Raw genomic sequence first — 17001 nt, forward strand, 5'->3', positions numbered from 1 at the left:
AGTCTGGTAACAGGTAATTAGTTATTGAGTAAAATGTCTTATATTGTCTTTTGTCATAATTGCTCTTTAAGCAAGCAAAAATATAGTTTATCCTAATACTCAATTATTTGACGGAATTTTTAGTAGGATATTCAAATGAAATTAGAACATGCAGTTTCACGAGCTCGGAGAACAACTGAACTTCCATGCCATATAGCAGGGATCTTTTTTTTCCGCTCAAAATATTCACCTGCCTCTACGGTTGGTCGGAACTTATTACAGCTAATGAAGGCACCGATCGCAACCGCCTAGGCATTATGACCCTTTCAGGGACAGCGGTTACTACAGTGGACAGTTTATCATGTTATCAAGTTACAGGTTGCAGGAAAGGGTTAATATGAAAACTCAGCAGGAGTCGTGTTTGCAGCAAGTGCAAAGCCAAGAGGGCCTCTACCTTGAACTGCTGTTGAAAACTTTATTTGTGCAGTATCTGACGACGATGGGAGAGAAGCTCTCGATTGCGTCAGCAGTAGTCAGGAGGAGCCCAGACAAAAGCTTCCTTTCCAGAGAAAATGACTCCTCGGGTGAGCCGAAAGCACATCCATGAGACGTACGAAGCGTCTGCGTCACTGAGCCAATGTGTGTCGGTCTGACTGTTTCCGTCAAAAGATGGCAAATTGATGATTAATGATACGTTTGCATGTTTGCTGGTGGAGTGTTGACTGTCTCCATTCTGCTTCTTGAAACTGTTGTCCGCACTGTAGGGAAATTAATCCTAGAAATGATATTTTAAAACTAGGTGACGTCATTCACAGTCATTCAATGTTCTGGTCTTATAAGGCGACTACACATCTGAGTTGTAGCTTGTCTATGTGCTGTAACTCTTGTCACAATGCAGAAGCAGATCTTGATTTTGTCCAGTGAAAACAGATGTTTTCCAACTCATACCAGGCATTGTTTTCCTCGTACTCGACTAAAGTTTAAAGGGATGATTCAGAACCAGATTACCTCGGGACTGTCGGAGGGGGTTGATCTGTTCTGTCATCTGGGGATTTGACATCAAAGTTTGATTCTTCAAGTCCTTGATTTTGGAGCGGGGCTGCCGTCATGGGTAATAAGGCTGGATTTACAAGCCAACGACCCCTTCATCTTTTCATCTTCATCACTTGTGTCATTCCATCTATTTCCCACAAAAGTCAGCTCGGACTGTGATTTGATTTAGGGATTACAGAGTATCATCAGTTCCGGTTTCACATACTCCCTCTCTACCTACAGTTTGCAAACGTGCTAACCACCACAGAGAGCTCTACTTCTCGCCACAAACTCAAGACAGCATTTTCGAAAACAAGAGCTTCTCGTGGACGTAGCCCATTAGGCCCAACCATCCAAACAGACCTGCTTTGTTGAGGTGTTATATCAACAGGGTGACCTCCCTTCACTCCTACCCCCCCCCCCCGCCCCCCCATGGCAGGAGATTGATGTCAACAAGGAATTTTGTCCCACGTTTCCTTACAACTCCTCCAGACCCACCCCCAGCTCCTGACAAACACTTGCAGCAGCACAGAGGGCCCTAGTGAGGCCTCAGCAGGTCTGCAGAGCCGTATTAGGGCACCGGCACCTTCTTTCACCCCTCACTTTGGCTGTGCAAGAAACACCCTCAGTAACGAATGTGGTACTGTAAACAAGGAGTGCCGTTAGAAAACAGCGCTAGCCAATGCCAGTGTGTTTGTATGTTGAGGAAACGAGCCACCTTTTCTGTCAACACAGCAGTTCTGGTGAGTAGGAGGCCAAAACGGGGACGTCATTTGTATACGGTGTGATCACTAGGGGAGAATTTGGGTTTCTTCCAGGGGTTTTTTTCTGTCAAATATTCACAAGAACCTGCAATGCAGCTGGCGTCTTTGGAGCTTAGTGGAATTCCCAAGGAAACCTGTTGCACCTTGTTCCAATAGATCCTCATACCGAAACTTAATTTCTCGCATATGGTAGCAAAATCAAAAGTATAAAGCACATTCATGAGGTTAATTAGTGACTCAACATGGTTTTGTTTCTAGGGTTCAATCAGTGGTTGTAACGTTATACACACCCAAGTCGACCACGTGGGAGAGAGGGGAGGGGGAAAAAAAACTTTTTGTGTTAGTTTGCGAGTGTTATTTTTACTCTATATTTTATATTATTGCACACTACTTTCTAAAAAGAAAAAAGTAGGTCACCTTCAACCCCGTAGCATTTGACCTTTATGACAGGAACTTGACAGCGGTCAGCAGTATCTTGCAGCTGTATTGTAAAAAATTCAACTGGTATTTTGAACAATGTTGGACAAAATAACCCACCCCCCCCAAAAAAAAATGCAAATAGGCAGGATTTGATTGTCGTTTTAGGTAGTAATATCACCATTTACCAGTAGATGTCAGATGTGCCTTAGGTGTGCTTACACTGGGTCATATACTGCCCTCTACTACGTGGAGGCCTATTTTTTTTAAATTTTCTTTTCTTTTTTTTTGCGGATTTGTTATGATATGCAGTACAAACAGTACATCAAAGATTTTGAGAAAGTTATTTTTTGTGGATTTTTTTTTTCTTTTTTTGCACTAAGTGCAGTTTTTTTTCTTCATTGGCCCTAATCCTCTTCCGTAGTTTTGTGTCGGCCTTGAATGGTAATTTTTTATGGAAAAGAGTCCAACTGCACTGGGGGGAAAAATACAGTATAGGGTTATTTTGTTGTCTTAAAGCCCTTTATTGTTGGATTAGGATAGGTGATCTTTTATACATGTACTGAAAAAATAATAAAAAATGAAATCTATTAAGAGCATGTACTTTGCATGGAGGTACGTATTTTCCCCATATTTCAGGGGATTTTTCTCCTACATCTGGTTAGGCAGTGCATGTTACTATGTGGCCCCCCAGTCACCCTGATGAGAAAATGGGGCCCCCTCCAGCTTGTAATTTGCCCATCCATGTTATAGTTTCTGGTCATTTCACACCTCATTTTACTGACATCATGAAACCTACTTATCATATCGTTTGACCAGGAAGTTATTTTGTGAAACTGCTTTTCATCAAAATTGGCCGTGATGTTAGAATCCAGTATGTGTCATGACCACAGAAAGAACGGGGGGGAAAAAGCTTCGGCATTGAGAAAGTTTGCTTGAAGTAACTCCAGTGGCTCAAAACGTCTGAAAAGCAATGTGCACTGACCCTGAAGACGACTTCCATGTAAAAAGCTAATGGAAATTCTAATGAATAATGAAAAGATGCATAGCATACACTGGGTATATATGGTTTCTTTTATAGGGCACATGTGACATCATGTTAGTATTTTGAGAGGAAGAGGCAACACTACATGTGGGTTTCTTTGACTCAATGAATTTCCGATTGCTTCTTTTTCAAGTTTATGTTGAAGTAACAGTTAAAAAGCAGTTTAGCCAAAAGATGTTACAAAAGAATAGTGTGGTCGTAATAGTGAAGCATTGGCAATCGGTACCAACTTTGATTCTCAAACAATTTTCCAACAAATAGAGCTTCATCCATAGAAAAAAAACACTCGTATACTTTAGGAGTCACACCAAAATAGGGCCAACTTCACAGTCTCACAACCCTGCTACAGGATTGGATACTGTTGGACAAGGATGTTTCTTGAGCTGAACCTCCGAACTGTGCAGAGGAGATGTAGCTGCACTTACACCGGGCCACTATTGAAACATGTTTCAGACACGTACCTGTGTACTCTTAAAGTGTAACTGTCATTTAATATTAAGCGCCTTAGTGGAGCATCTTGATCTTTATCAATAAGTCATGACAAGACAAACAATTGAGAAGAACCTCTTATTTTTTGAATAATTTACCTCAGAGAGGGAATTTATAATTCAGAAGCAAATGCAAATTTTATTAATGCGGAAAGGGATGATTGCAGTAATGACATTATTCCGGCAAACAATTTAAAGGTGGGAGAAATTAACTCATTCAGTACCAGCCAATTCTGGACCAAGTCTGAAAAGACGTTTAAAAACGTCTTTGGGAGTGAATGAGTTAACTGTTCTTGACCGACTTTGGGTATTTTTAATCAGATTTGGAATGACAATGGGAGATTCGTGGATGCGATGGCAAACGTCTGCCTGGATGTCGGCCATTGATGAATGTTTTTGTAAGTATGCGCCCCGTTGGACATGAGGCACCTGGTTTCAAAACCGCTTAAGCTTTCAGTGGTATTAGCTGCATTTATTTATTTGAGTTGTCGGCGCAGGCACAGTGACACAACCCCTTCCAATTTTTGTTGCAGGCCGCCAGTGAGATCTACGACTTTTCCACTTGTCCAAAAAGTCCGCTACTTTTGGGTATTTTTCTAAGAAGAACAATATGCAAAATAATACTCCAAAATAATATGCAAAACTGACATTACTTCACACAGCGGAAAAAAGGTACTTTCATAATTGTACTTTATTTGTAATTTACTTAACTGTAATTTTGATGTTATCTAGGAAAAAAATCATTGATTTTCTTTCATACTAACCAAGAAAACAAATATTGTCTATATTGGTAAATAATAAAATAGAAAAAGTTGATAATTGCTCAAAGTTATCATACTTCCAGAATCTGACACCTGGACCATGCCTAATTGAAATGATACTGAAACACAGCATAGACCATTTCAACTGTCAATTGGATGATTCAATACACCCTTAAATAACCCCTGCAGATGTTGAGAAAATTTTTGGTTGACATATGGAGGCCCGCTGCATTCTTCTGGCACACTCCAGTGGTCGCGCAAGCTTACTATTTCCTTGTTTCTTTTCAAGAGTGTTGGGGGTTTTGGTGGGGGGGGGGGGGGGGACAACAATCTGAAGGCAAGACTGCCATGACTTCATTGACGGGAAGCCGTACGGAGGCAAGGATGCACGTGGTGTGGGCAGTGACTGGTTGCGGTTTCATCTCGGCAATGCTTCTTTTGTGAGTCACTGAATACCAAGTGACACAGCCGTGAGTCAGTGATAATACATCCACACTGTAAGAATGCAATCTTAAACATAATACAAACAGCATCGATGACTAATAAATGAATAGATCAGGCTACAACAGTGTAACCACAAACGAGTTCACGTTGGCAAGTTCTCTCTTTTTTTATTATTTTTTTTAATCAAACCACTCTGGGAATTCTATTCATTTTAAGGCCAATGCTCAGAGCTATTTTCGTCACACAGTTTCGCTATTAAGTCAAACAGTTTCAGCCTATTTGTATAAGGTGTGTCAGAAAAGTTAAAGGATATTCACACCTAAACTACAAACACTGTGCAATGCTTCCGAATCTAACTAGGAAGTATCGCATAAGGACTCCATGTGATGTGAACTATTTGAGCTTGTATCGCATTCGGAGGCTCCTCATAATATGTTGCTGTCCGCATCACTTTTATTAATCCATAAAAAGTTGGAGTTTCCAGTCAAGGAAGATGCAGGTTGCTACAGAAAGACGACATGGGCAAGAATAAAGACCTCGCATATATTTTTACCACAAGCTTCACTATTTAATCAACAGGTACATATGAAATTATAAATATGGGACAGTGTTGTTGTAAAACACAGTAGGTGTACCGTATAATGTATTTTTATCACTTGGTGGCGCGTGGTAGGCAGCTGCGTGTCACTCACTGATAACACGGAAATAGATTTTCGCCTGTGTAAAAGCTTTCTTGCATTTGATAGGCTATAATTTGCGATTGTGGAACTGCGATTCAAATTTTGAATCGCCGCAAAAGCAGTTGCTAAGTTTCAGCCACTAGTGAAGGTTTGTAACAGAACCCCGTACACTGGAGATTGTTGAGTGGAGTTCAGTGCGCTGCGGCCCTCAAAATGTTGGCGAGACCATCTATGTAGAGCAACACATCTGACCAGGCTCCATGTGAGGTTTATTCCCTCTTTCCCAAGCTCAAGGAGGCCATCAACGGGATCTGTTTTGAACACGTGGATGACATCACGACACCCATGAATACAGAGCTGTAAAGGGGATAACTTGTTGGAATTTTGTGAGGGCGGCACAGTGGTCGATTGGTTGGCACGCCGGTCGACTGGTTCGCGCGTCGGCCTCGCAGCGCAGAGGTGCAGGGTTCGCTTCTGACTCTGCCCTTCCGTGTAGAGTTTGCATGTTCTCCCTGCGCCTGCGTGCGTTTTTTCTGGGTACACTGGTTTCCTCCTGCATTCCAAAAACATGCACGGCAGGTTAATAGAACATTCTAAATTGTCCCGAGGTCTGTGAGTGCGGATGGTTGTTTGTCTGTGTGTGCCCTGCGATTGGGTGGCAACCGGTTCAGGGTGTACCCCGCCTACTGCCCAAAGACAGCTGGGATAGGCTCTAGCACACCCCCGCTCCTCGTGAGGATAAGCAGATTAGAAAATTGATGGATGGAATTTTGTGACACCCGTCCTGGAACTTTTCCGACACATCTCATATGTGTACATTTGAGTCAAATTTGGTGATATTGAAAGTAGGTTGAGTGCAATGAGCAGGGGAAACTTGAGAATGGGCTTCCAGGTCATAAATAGCACAGATAAATACAAAATGGCATCATGATCATCAGAGCATTAATGTCCCAATGACAGATTTTACGTAGTTGAACGAGGCACACATCACATCAGTAATAGAAGCAGACCTACTTTATGTAAGTCATTCAGTTGAACTGACATGGCCTTCCCAACAAAGTGCAAATGAAGCCTTTGGGCGACATCCATCCCCATTCATCCATCCACATCAGCCAGTCACACGTGTCATTGGTGTTTGCAAACAGTTGCAAAAAGTCAATACTTCCAGAAATTGATACAACAGAGGGTCAAATATGGCAAAGGACACATCACGCTAAGACCAGTGAGCCAGTGCGCGCAGTTAACAGGCTGGATGAACTTGCTACGTTATGGGCACCAACAAAGAGAGCAGTGTTGCCACATCCACTGTGAGCGCTTGCAATCGAAACCATCAGTGAGATAAGTGGGTTTCCGTGACTTTTGTGATTTGTGCACAAATGCAATCAATCCATACTAATAACTTTAAATCAAGCTCAACTGGTTGAGGGGCAGTCAAAAGGTTCCACTTTGGGTCATATTAACAGAATCTGGTATAGGACTTTTCTCACTATCATTTCCCAGAGCGGATTTCCCATCCCTTCAGAGCCGTAACACCGGTGGTCCGAGCAAGGAAATACAGATGGCTCTCGCTGCAGGCATCCGTCTAAGTGAATCCTTCAGAGACATTAAAATAGTCCTTGGCAGATGATGTATGTGTGAGTGAATGCATTTGGAGGAAAGTGAGGCTCCAGCTTTTTTTTTTTGAAACATGAGCGAGCGTCGTACTGGGAACACTAGCCATATAACATCTTATACTGGAGTGGTGAAGCAAGCAAGGAAGACACGAGAGTATAGAGAGAAAGAAAAGAAAGGTGGAACACGTTATCCTTGTTTTTCTATCCCTGCCTCCACAAAGAGTGATGAATTGTGTTTTGCAGGGAGGTGATAACATGACCCATAACTACATGACTATTCCATGACATTTATGCCATTCATATCTTTTGTCAGAACAACAAATTATCGAGCAAGAAAAAGACAAATGTTTGATATGGGGTTCTGAGTTGGCCATGAGTATGATGACTTACTTCTTACTCCGTGACTCCACAGTAGGAGTTAGAAGAGCAAAGTGTTCAATAAAATTCAAGGATGCACACAAAAGTAAATGTAGCGACGTTACAATTATGCCATTCCGGTATAAAAGTTAGATCCCAAACAATAAATGGCCAAAGAGCAATACAAGTTTTATGTGCTTTAAGGGAGGTTAAAACATGCAGGGAGATTAAAAAATGAATTCAGAAAATCTTTGTTTCATGGACAATTTGCTCTCAAGAGTGAGCAAACCACCCCCCAAAACGGTGCTCTCTCCTTAACCCCCAAGACTCAAGTCCTTTATACAGTGGTGCGTTGACTTAGTTTTAGGGAACTAATTTAGGGAGAACTCAAAGGATTAAAAATGATTGTCATTCTTTCCATTCATTGTATTTCATTGTATGTTGCCATTAATTATCAAGCTTCTGAAGTAAAACAAGTAGAAGAAACATAAAACAGCATCAATGGTTAATATGTGCTTTAAGACAAATGCATCATTCCTGATATAATATGTAAATATTTCAACAACCTCCCAAGAGTATTACCACTGTGCTTGGTTGTATTACAAAGTTTCAAGTAATATGACCTGAGAAACATGAAATATAACAACCCTACTTCTTCATATTGAACACATGGACAGTGAAGTGTGAGAGTAAGGTACAATGGCTGGCACACGCTACTGAAAAAGGAATTAGGTTCGCCCAGCTGATGGAACATGCATGTTATTATCCAACATGTTGTAGTTGACTCAAGGTGAAGCCCCAGATATCAGTGCAGCATCACCACCTTAGTGTCCAATCAGTGTTGGGATCAGAGTAGGGCAGTGATCAACATTTTCCTGCATAAATCTATTACTGGCCATCAAACAATGGTGGCTGAACTCGTACGACACGCATCCAACATAGTGGTGGTGATATCCCAAGGGTGCACATCAATAGCCTGCATCCTGTGCAATTCATTGAATGGTCGTGCTTGTGACAAGTCAGTTAAAATACCAGCGTATAAATCTGACGCTTGATTAGGAACTACTTGATGAATACAGCAGAATCCAACGGAAACTATTATTAACTATTATTGGGTGAAATGTGTTCCACATACGTGGGCAAAGTCAGTAGCAGAACTATGCTGAGGTGTCCCAAGAGGGGCATCGTTACCTGGTTTGGCGTCCTTGCAGCGGGCTTGTCCTGGTGATTGGCGAGGATGAGGAAAGGCAGCGTGCAGAGCTGAGGGTGCTGCAGGGCCGAGTGCAGCTCATTACGTGCCGCCTCAAGGTCCTCGTCTGATGAAGCGCTGTCCAATACGAAGACGACACCCTGCGACCCCTGGTAGTAGCGGCACCAATATTTCTTGATGTTGTCAGCTCCTGCGGAAGGACGCGATGCCGTTAGATGGTCAACTTTTGGAGGGAGTCATTGTCATTACTGATGTCACTGTTGGCATGTAAGAAAAATAAAACCGGCATCATGTGAAAGTAGGAATGAAATAAGAAATGTTTTTAAAATGTCATTCTTTGTTTAACCCATCCGAGTGGTGACCCCTGAAGGTAGAGGGAAACAAAATATGTTCTTTGGTGCTATTTAAGGTCAAAGAATATATGAAAGAAAACAATTTACACCAGAATAATGTACCATTAGTAAAGTACTATATTTTTAAAAATAAACTGTTGAATACATTTTCCTTGACCTGAATGTGTCACTGTGGTTAAATGTTATACAAATGTTTCTTGAGATACGAGTTTAGTTCATTCCATGGCCATGCTCGTAACTCAAAACAAATCTGAAATCATCTTTACCTATTCAAATGAATTGAAAAAGGGCAACAAACAAAAGGAAAATAGCACTCTATAATATTGTACTTTGTATAACCAGAATGATAAAAAATAATTAAACAGAATGCAAATAAATAGTTAAGGACCTGATAATTTCATTAAGACCATGGGGAAGTCCAATATAGGACTGTAGGCACAAACAAAGAAGAGTTTCACAACTATTTAAAGTGACCCATCTGTGTTTCCCATCATGTGTTGGCATTAAGCTAGCAGACTTTACGCTTATGTGGTTGCTCTCAATACACAACTTGTAATTTTCTCTTTGTTCCATGTTTAGTCGAACAGTCGACTTCACCTGGGAGTGGCATTAAACAGCTCCAAGCCTCATTTTGTGCCTTATTTGCCAAACTGCTGATTGTTGTGACGTGAGTTGAGTTTGTTGCCTCCATCCAAAGTTCGATCTCTGTATTTTTACTCGCATTTTAATGATTCATTCCTCTCTCTCGTCTGAAAAAATAAATTCTATACGGTGTGGTGTCATTCATTTCCAACAGATGAACGGGAGCCAAGATACTCAGGGGGGGACCTCCCACATTCGCAACCCTTCAACTGTTGTTTTTCCATCAACAAAGACACAAAACGTTGACTTCATATGGACCACATGAGGGATTGATTTTGAAAAAGACATAAATCCTTGAAGCGCATTTTACATTTGCATGTGATCATGTGTGAAGCTTTCTCTGAATTCAACTGCAACAGCCATTAGTTCAATCACAACACAAAATAGAATCGTCCTGAAAAATAGAGTGGAGCAAACATAAAGATGCTAGCTTCAATAGCACCCGTAATTCATAGTTAAAGAGCCGAAATAAACCGACCCTATGGAAAAATAACAACTTGAAATTGTCACTTCCGCACAAAAAGACAGAGGAGACATCTTCCTTTCCCTTTTCTCTCTCTTCCCCCATGTGCTCACGCAGCCTTCGTCCCTTCCTCCCCCTCCCCGCTGAGACCTCCAGATGAAGAGGAAAGCTGTTCATCCAAGTGCCACTTGAGAATGACCCTCTCATCTTTGCCATGTCCGTCACGTCTCATTGGCTCTGGTTTGCAACTTCTGCCACCTATTGGTGTGACGGCAGGACTTCTAAACACAAGATCATTCGAAATAATATTGAAGGGCATCAAGGAAGACAGGAGCCCTTGGGTCTTTCTTACACTGTTTCTTTTGCTGTGAAAACGTTTGCGCTGACAGGGAAGTTTGAAACAGCATGTAGGAAGCTGTGTCTCATTTAAACTCTGGGTTTCTATGAAAACAGGTCATGGTTAAAACAGTGGTTCTTAACATTTTTAGAGTTACTGAACCCATCCAGTTAATATGCACATTCACCGAACCCTTCATGAGTGAAAAATAAATATATATCTTTTTTTACAAATTAAAAATATTTTTAAAAAACGCATTTATTAAAAACAGGAAAAAAGTCAATAACATTTCAACAGATAGAAATACTTTTTTTTTTTTAATTGTACGACGTACTATCACAACAGTCGCACGTTGATGACTAAGCGAACTAAATTTCCCACAGCACTGATTGGACAAGCAATGTCATGTGATCATCTGCAGCCAGTGATGGCTAAAGAGGCGTGTCATAACTCATTAACAGGTTGAGTCGCATGTGTCTTATCCTCCAAGGCAGAGGCTCCGTCGAACCCCTGAGACCGACTCACCGAACCGCTGGGGTTCGATCGAACTCGGGTTAAGAACCACTGGGTTAAAATAAGTATTGAGTGGCAATTGTGAAATAAAATGAAATGTAGAAATGGGAAGTGACAGGACATGGCTGTCTATGATTATCGCATGTGGAAAAATAAGTTAACTTTCTTTCTTAGTGAAGATTGGTGTGTTATGTGGAACTATTGTTGCATTATATACCAGTGCAGCTATATTGGACCTAACTCGATGAGAGAGAAATTCTCTGAAGGAAACCGCGCAGCCGCGAGACCAGGAATTCCATGACAAGTTTTTTGTTTTTTTTTTCCAATTGGACTGCGGTATACAATTGAAACACTAAAAAGCCATGAAAAGTCTGAAAAGTGTAAATGAGTCAACAACGAGGGGTCAAAGCGAGGTCTCTGTGCAATCAAATGGCTTAACATCTGATCTGAGGAAAACACGTCAAAGCAGCGCACCCACCGGTCCTTGCAGCTCGAGCTGGGCCAAGAAATACTTTGTCAGCCCTCGCTTGCAGATGAAGACAAGCTGAAACAAGGCTTTGAATAACTTCATCAACGTTGACACATTCTCATTTATTTGGGTGCACTCTGAGTTCAGCGAGAGATCACTGAAAGTAAAGGTAAATTGTGTGAATTGTGGAATCGCCACAACGGCGGACCTGGCAAAGTCATTCAAAACAAGAATGATTTTTTTTTGTTTTTGTTTTTTAAAAGCAACGGAGAAAAAAACAAAAAATTGTTCAAAATGAGGACATCTTGTTAAAGGGTTGAGGTGGTAGGATTCAACAACCTAAGGACACATAATTAAGCCTACAACACGTTTACTATGGACCACTTCCCTATGTGTTTTCATTTGAACTAGATTTTAAAAAAAAAAAAAACATACTGCTGAGAGCTACTGAGAATCCCTTCAAAAACAAATTACTCTTCCCGACATTACTAATTAGTCCAGATAGGCACATTTTGTTTATCTTGGGCTACAAATGGATTTTTGTTTGTTTGTTGGAAGAATTGAAGAATGGTTCCTCAGCCAACTTGAAACATTTTCTCACACACCTTAGCCTTGGATTGTGCACCTGCCATTCACATCAAGTCGCTGTAGAACAGTGATTCTCAAAGTGTGCTACGCGTACCTCATTTCTCGACTGCTACATGAAGAATAAAGAAATGATATCTTGAATGAATGAATAATGTCACACTGGCACTTGTGGAGGAGGTTTGAGGACCACGAGTCTAGAACTTTTCTCTAATCAGCTCACGTGTAAAGTGTGAATCATCATCACAAGTTGTTCTCGAAACAAAATGGTTGGAGGGACTTTTGGGGTGGGGGTGGGGGGTGTCGAGGACCAGTTCTGGCAGTTTGCTTACTTTGCTGACGAACGAGCCAAGGGTGGATCTAGAGCTGTGACGTTTGAAACACAGCTGTCTGGAAGTAAACAGTAAACAGGAAGTCCTGGAGTGCCACATGTGTTAAGACCCCTGGCAGATGTATGTGGGAGACCACACCAGACTCCACAAATTAGGATACGGTAACTCTAAATATTTGACATACAGTGCTCAACATAAACGAGGACATCCCAACAGTTGTTAGAAAACGTTGACTTTCTAGTGTGCACACAAAAATAGCGGCATCTTTCAAACGAATTCATTCCATGTTGTAAAAAAAATGAGAAAACATCAATGAGATTCCAGTAAAGCTAAAATTTTGGTTCAAAAGATTGCAATTCGCAACTATTGATTTTAATGGTCCTCATATTCTGAAAATTGTTCTCGTGTTGACTGAGTAATGGTTAGAAAGCTTACATACTTCTTTTTCACATTTAGAAACTGCATTTGTTATTTTATGTTACCTTTGGTTGTCTTTGTGAGATATTACAATTGGTTTAATAATCTGAAAAACAGAAAAGGTGGCAAAAACCTTTCCATGACACGACTTTTCCAAAAAAATAAAAAATAAACCTGGGGAACCACCTAAGATAAAAAATAATAGGCCAGCTGACTATTAAAATACCAAAGAAAATTCAAAGTTAAATGACAAACGACAGACACCAAAAAGTAAATGACTACCGCGGCTACTCAGAGGAAACTTAACAAAATATGATATTCCATAGCGGTACAATATTTTGAAATTTGGAACAAAAATTCATCCACAGACCACTCTGGGTTTCTCGGGGACCAGGACGCTGACACAAAATGATAATGGACCCTCTAATACCAAACTCTCCTGAGGTCCTCCAATTTGACTTACCCGCCCAAAATAAATCCCTATGCCGACCCCCCCACCCCCCCACCAAAAGTCGAACAGAACTTCATGAATTTGAGCTGTCTATTCCAATCTTCAACCTGAAGATGTCAGTAAAGCGGGCCTTTTCGAACTACTCTCAACTTAAACTGTTGGTAACCTCTGTCATGAATAAGTGACGAGAAACATCAGTGCATCATCGCACGAGACCTCATTTTAGCAAAGAATCAAAGGATGACCTCATGTTTGGCTCATTCGTAAAGTAGAACTCATCAAAACCCAGGGCGCTAAGCAAACAAAGAATACAGACTCGCATCTAAAGCAGTAAGACTCCATCACACATTGTCCCACCTGAAATTAAAGAAAAGCAGTGGTTTTTTTTGTTTTGTTTTTTCTCAGTGGGGCCATATGCCATTCGACATTACCAGTGGTTGAATGGAAACGATGGCCTGGAACAGCCTGTGTTTAACTGCGCGCCGCAATGTCTTCTGTCTTGACATCATATCGCAGCAAATAATGCCTTTGCTTTATTGCTCAGTGTGGTATCGGTGACACATGGCTCCCACAATGTCATAACTAACATTAACTTTGGGGGACAGCCCTCCGGTGCGCATCTGATCCACAACTGCTGCCGGAGGTCTAAACTGAGAATAGCCTGTGCATCACAGCACCAGAATGAAAAGGCCAGTGCGTAGGATTTACCGACATCTTCACAGAGGAGATTTCAAATTCCCGGTCCCTTTCGACCTATAGTTTGTTTTTGACCTATTTTACCTTAATGAGCGAGATTTGCAGCATTACATTTACTTACATACGTTTTTGTAAAATCGTGAGTAGTTCTTAACGTCACTTGAGTATTTTTATTTAGAAGTAACTAGGAGTGTTCCGATTATGGTTTCATGCTACCGATTTCGATCACCCATGACTGATACCGATCACACGTTGAGAAAAGGGGGAGGGGACGCTAAACAAGACACAGGCTGGTTTCTCGTTGGCGGCAGAGATGCGGGTGATCGTTTTTTTGTGATCGGCAATGACAGAAATTGACCGATGCTCTGATAGATCGGGGGCATCAGCAGAAATAACACAACTTTTACTTCATTAGATTGAGCTACAGTCTGCTCGCGACTTGTATTTTTACCTGCAGCTATTTTTTTTTATTGCCTGCATGATCTATTTTGGTTAATCCGAGACTGTTTCACCAATCTAACGTGATGCGATGCTCAACTCTGCCTGGTGAGCCTATTGTGCGGTTTCAGGGGGAAAAAAACCCAACAAAGGTTAATTTAGGACCATTTATTGTGGCTGAGTTTACCTTATTTTATGCTATTTATATTTTTAAAAATAGGGTTTTGAAGTGACACTTAACAATATTTAAATTTTCATATTGCCATTTTATTTCATTTTTTTGTCGACCTGACTTTCATGTGATTTTGCAAGAATAAATAAGACCCAAATTACACACCACAATGGGAATCCTGAGAGTGTTGTCACAATAAATATTATATAGTCCCTTTTTCTTTCTTTTTTTTTTTAATCTGATCATGAAAGCAGAACAAAACACCCTTTGTGAGTGACTAATACCGTTCAGTCTGCATGTACATAAATATATAAAAATACAGTTTGTGTCCAGCATGTGCATATGGTACATCTGCCTCTGCACTTCCAGTGATGACAGGCATGGCTCTAAAGAACAACAGCGATGAGTGTGGATTTTTTGGACCACCTCTTCATCAGCTGTCATAGTGTGGCATCAAAGCAGACTGTGAAATGGTCTGTCTAGACTTGACGTCATATCATAGTCCAGTTTACGCACATGCACACGCACACACACACACACATTGCAATCTTGTCACCATGTACCTGACAGTAAGCCGAGTGAGAAATATTTGTCACATTTGTAATGGACATCATATCCCAATGGTCAAAGACTAAGATTTGATCATACTTGATTCGGTTTGTCGGTTTTGCTGCAGTTATCAGAGCGACCTCGCAACAAAACGAGACTCGCTCGAGTCTCCCTCTGTAATGCACAGTTTCATTTGGGTAAAATAATGGGGATAAAACGTCTGGGTTACTGAAATGTAAGAAATGTGCAATCAATACGGTGTGCAAGGCATCACAGAAAATGTCTTTGGATGGCTTCAGTTCACCAGGATCACTACAAAAAAAATTATTACATTACTGGAAGAAATCAATCAGAAAGCCTCTTTAAATTCATATCTGATGCCCAAGTGTACACTTTTCAGACCTGCAACTTGTTCATAGCTTCTTTTTTTTTTCCCCTGTGACTTTCACAACAAGGACATGTCCCCTGTGTTGGCGACAGACTCTACATTTAGGACAAAATTCTGAAAGGTAGACAAACATTCACACGTATAACTGAATTAGGAGTCGTTTTGTAGATAAATGTAGGAAAGAATACTATTGTGTCCAAATGGTAGTGTATTTTCTTGTGTCATTATCAGTATTTTCACTTCTGTGTTCCCTCCGTGCTGCTTTATGAATCAATGCGGCGAAGAAACCAAATTTTACAAGCATAACTTTAACCACCTGCGATTGGCTGGCAACTGATTCAGGGTGTCCCCCGCCTACTGCCCGTAGACGGCTGGGATAGGCTCCAGCACCCCCCGCGACCCTAGTGAGGATCAAGCGGTTCGGAAAATGGATGGATGGATAACTTTAACCACGTTCCACTGTTCTTGATCAAGAAGTCAGACCTTCACCTGCAACTTATGTATCGTCGCTTAACCCAAGGGTGTAACTCTCTCTGCATTTGAGTTCACGGGCCGGGATTTGTCGTAAGCTCAAGCTGTCCTTTAAACCAGAAGCCCAAAGCGGCTTATGAGCGGGGAACTCTGATGTATGATGCCTGTAATACTTGTGGGTGCTCTTTACATGCCCGGTGCAAACATGCATTTCTCACTCAGGTGTCGCTTTGTAGCCAGTTGCTCCTTTACTGTCGGCCAACCCCTTGCTAAGCTTTGCTTACTGATCTGAACACGCTGTCTGCCCTTGGTGAAGTACACACACATGGTCATGACCAGACTCTACTTGTCCTACCTCGTTTTTGAGCAACGCTGAGGCCTACTTTGTAACTATTTTATAATATTGGTAATTATGGTGGTACTCTGACAAGTATTATTCAGGTGGTATTTGGTGTCAAAGCTTCACGAATCATTGTTCTACAGCAAATAAAAGCAGTTTATTAATACATTCAAGCATCCCAGAAAGATGAGCGCCTTTAGTTTTTCATGTGTAAAGTACAGTATTTCTTTCCCACATTCATCCACCGGCAAATCATTAATTTAGCAGCTGTGTTTCCGATGGACTTTTGAACCTCTTGCACTTAAAAGACAACCGTATATGCAAGACTTGATGCATAGTTCTTTCTACGCAGTAGGCATTCAAGGGAGCCTTCCGTCGCAAAAAGGAAGGAAATACATAGAAAGTGCTTCTTGCGTTTTATCCGACCCCTCTGCCCATGTCTTAGTCAAGGATGAGTGAGCAGGACAAGCCGCAAATGTAGCGTGTAAAGCATGTTTTGAGGCTTAGAAATATCAACGCTTGCGCCTCACATCTTGTATCGTTTTTCCGCATCATCGCAAAGTAATGCACAATATCACAAAGCTAACACAGGCAT

General features: G+C 41.2%; 1 protein-coding gene across 3 annotated transcripts in view; it reads right to left on the minus strand.

Annotated features, from left to right (window-relative positions):
• Positions 1-17001, minus strand: part of LOC147205135 (ADP-ribosylation factor-like protein 15) — an 83728-nt gene that overhangs the window by 31838 nt on the left and 34889 nt on the right. For 2 of the 3 annotated variants that reach the window (XR_015100901.1, XR_015100900.1), the window contains exons 4-5: positions 8772-8980; positions 5780-6163 (exon numbers count right to left, since the gene is read on the minus strand). Coding sequence is in view for 1 of the 3 variants with exons in the window: in XM_086110979.1 (XP_085967105.1) it covers positions 8772-8980 (209 nt within the window). In the remaining 2 variants the exon portion in view is untranslated. The remainder of the gene's footprint in view (positions 1-5779; positions 6164-8771; positions 8981-17001) is intronic. The other variant, XM_086110979.1, reaches the window with a different exon arrangement.

This window comes from Hippocampus guttulatus, chromosome 5 (assembly GCF_054856545.1).
Source record: "Hippocampus guttulatus isolate MCC_2025c chromosome 5, RoL_Hgut_1.0, whole genome shotgun sequence".
Lineage (NCBI taxonomy): Eukaryota > Metazoa > Chordata > Actinopteri > Syngnathiformes > Syngnathidae > Hippocampus > Hippocampus guttulatus.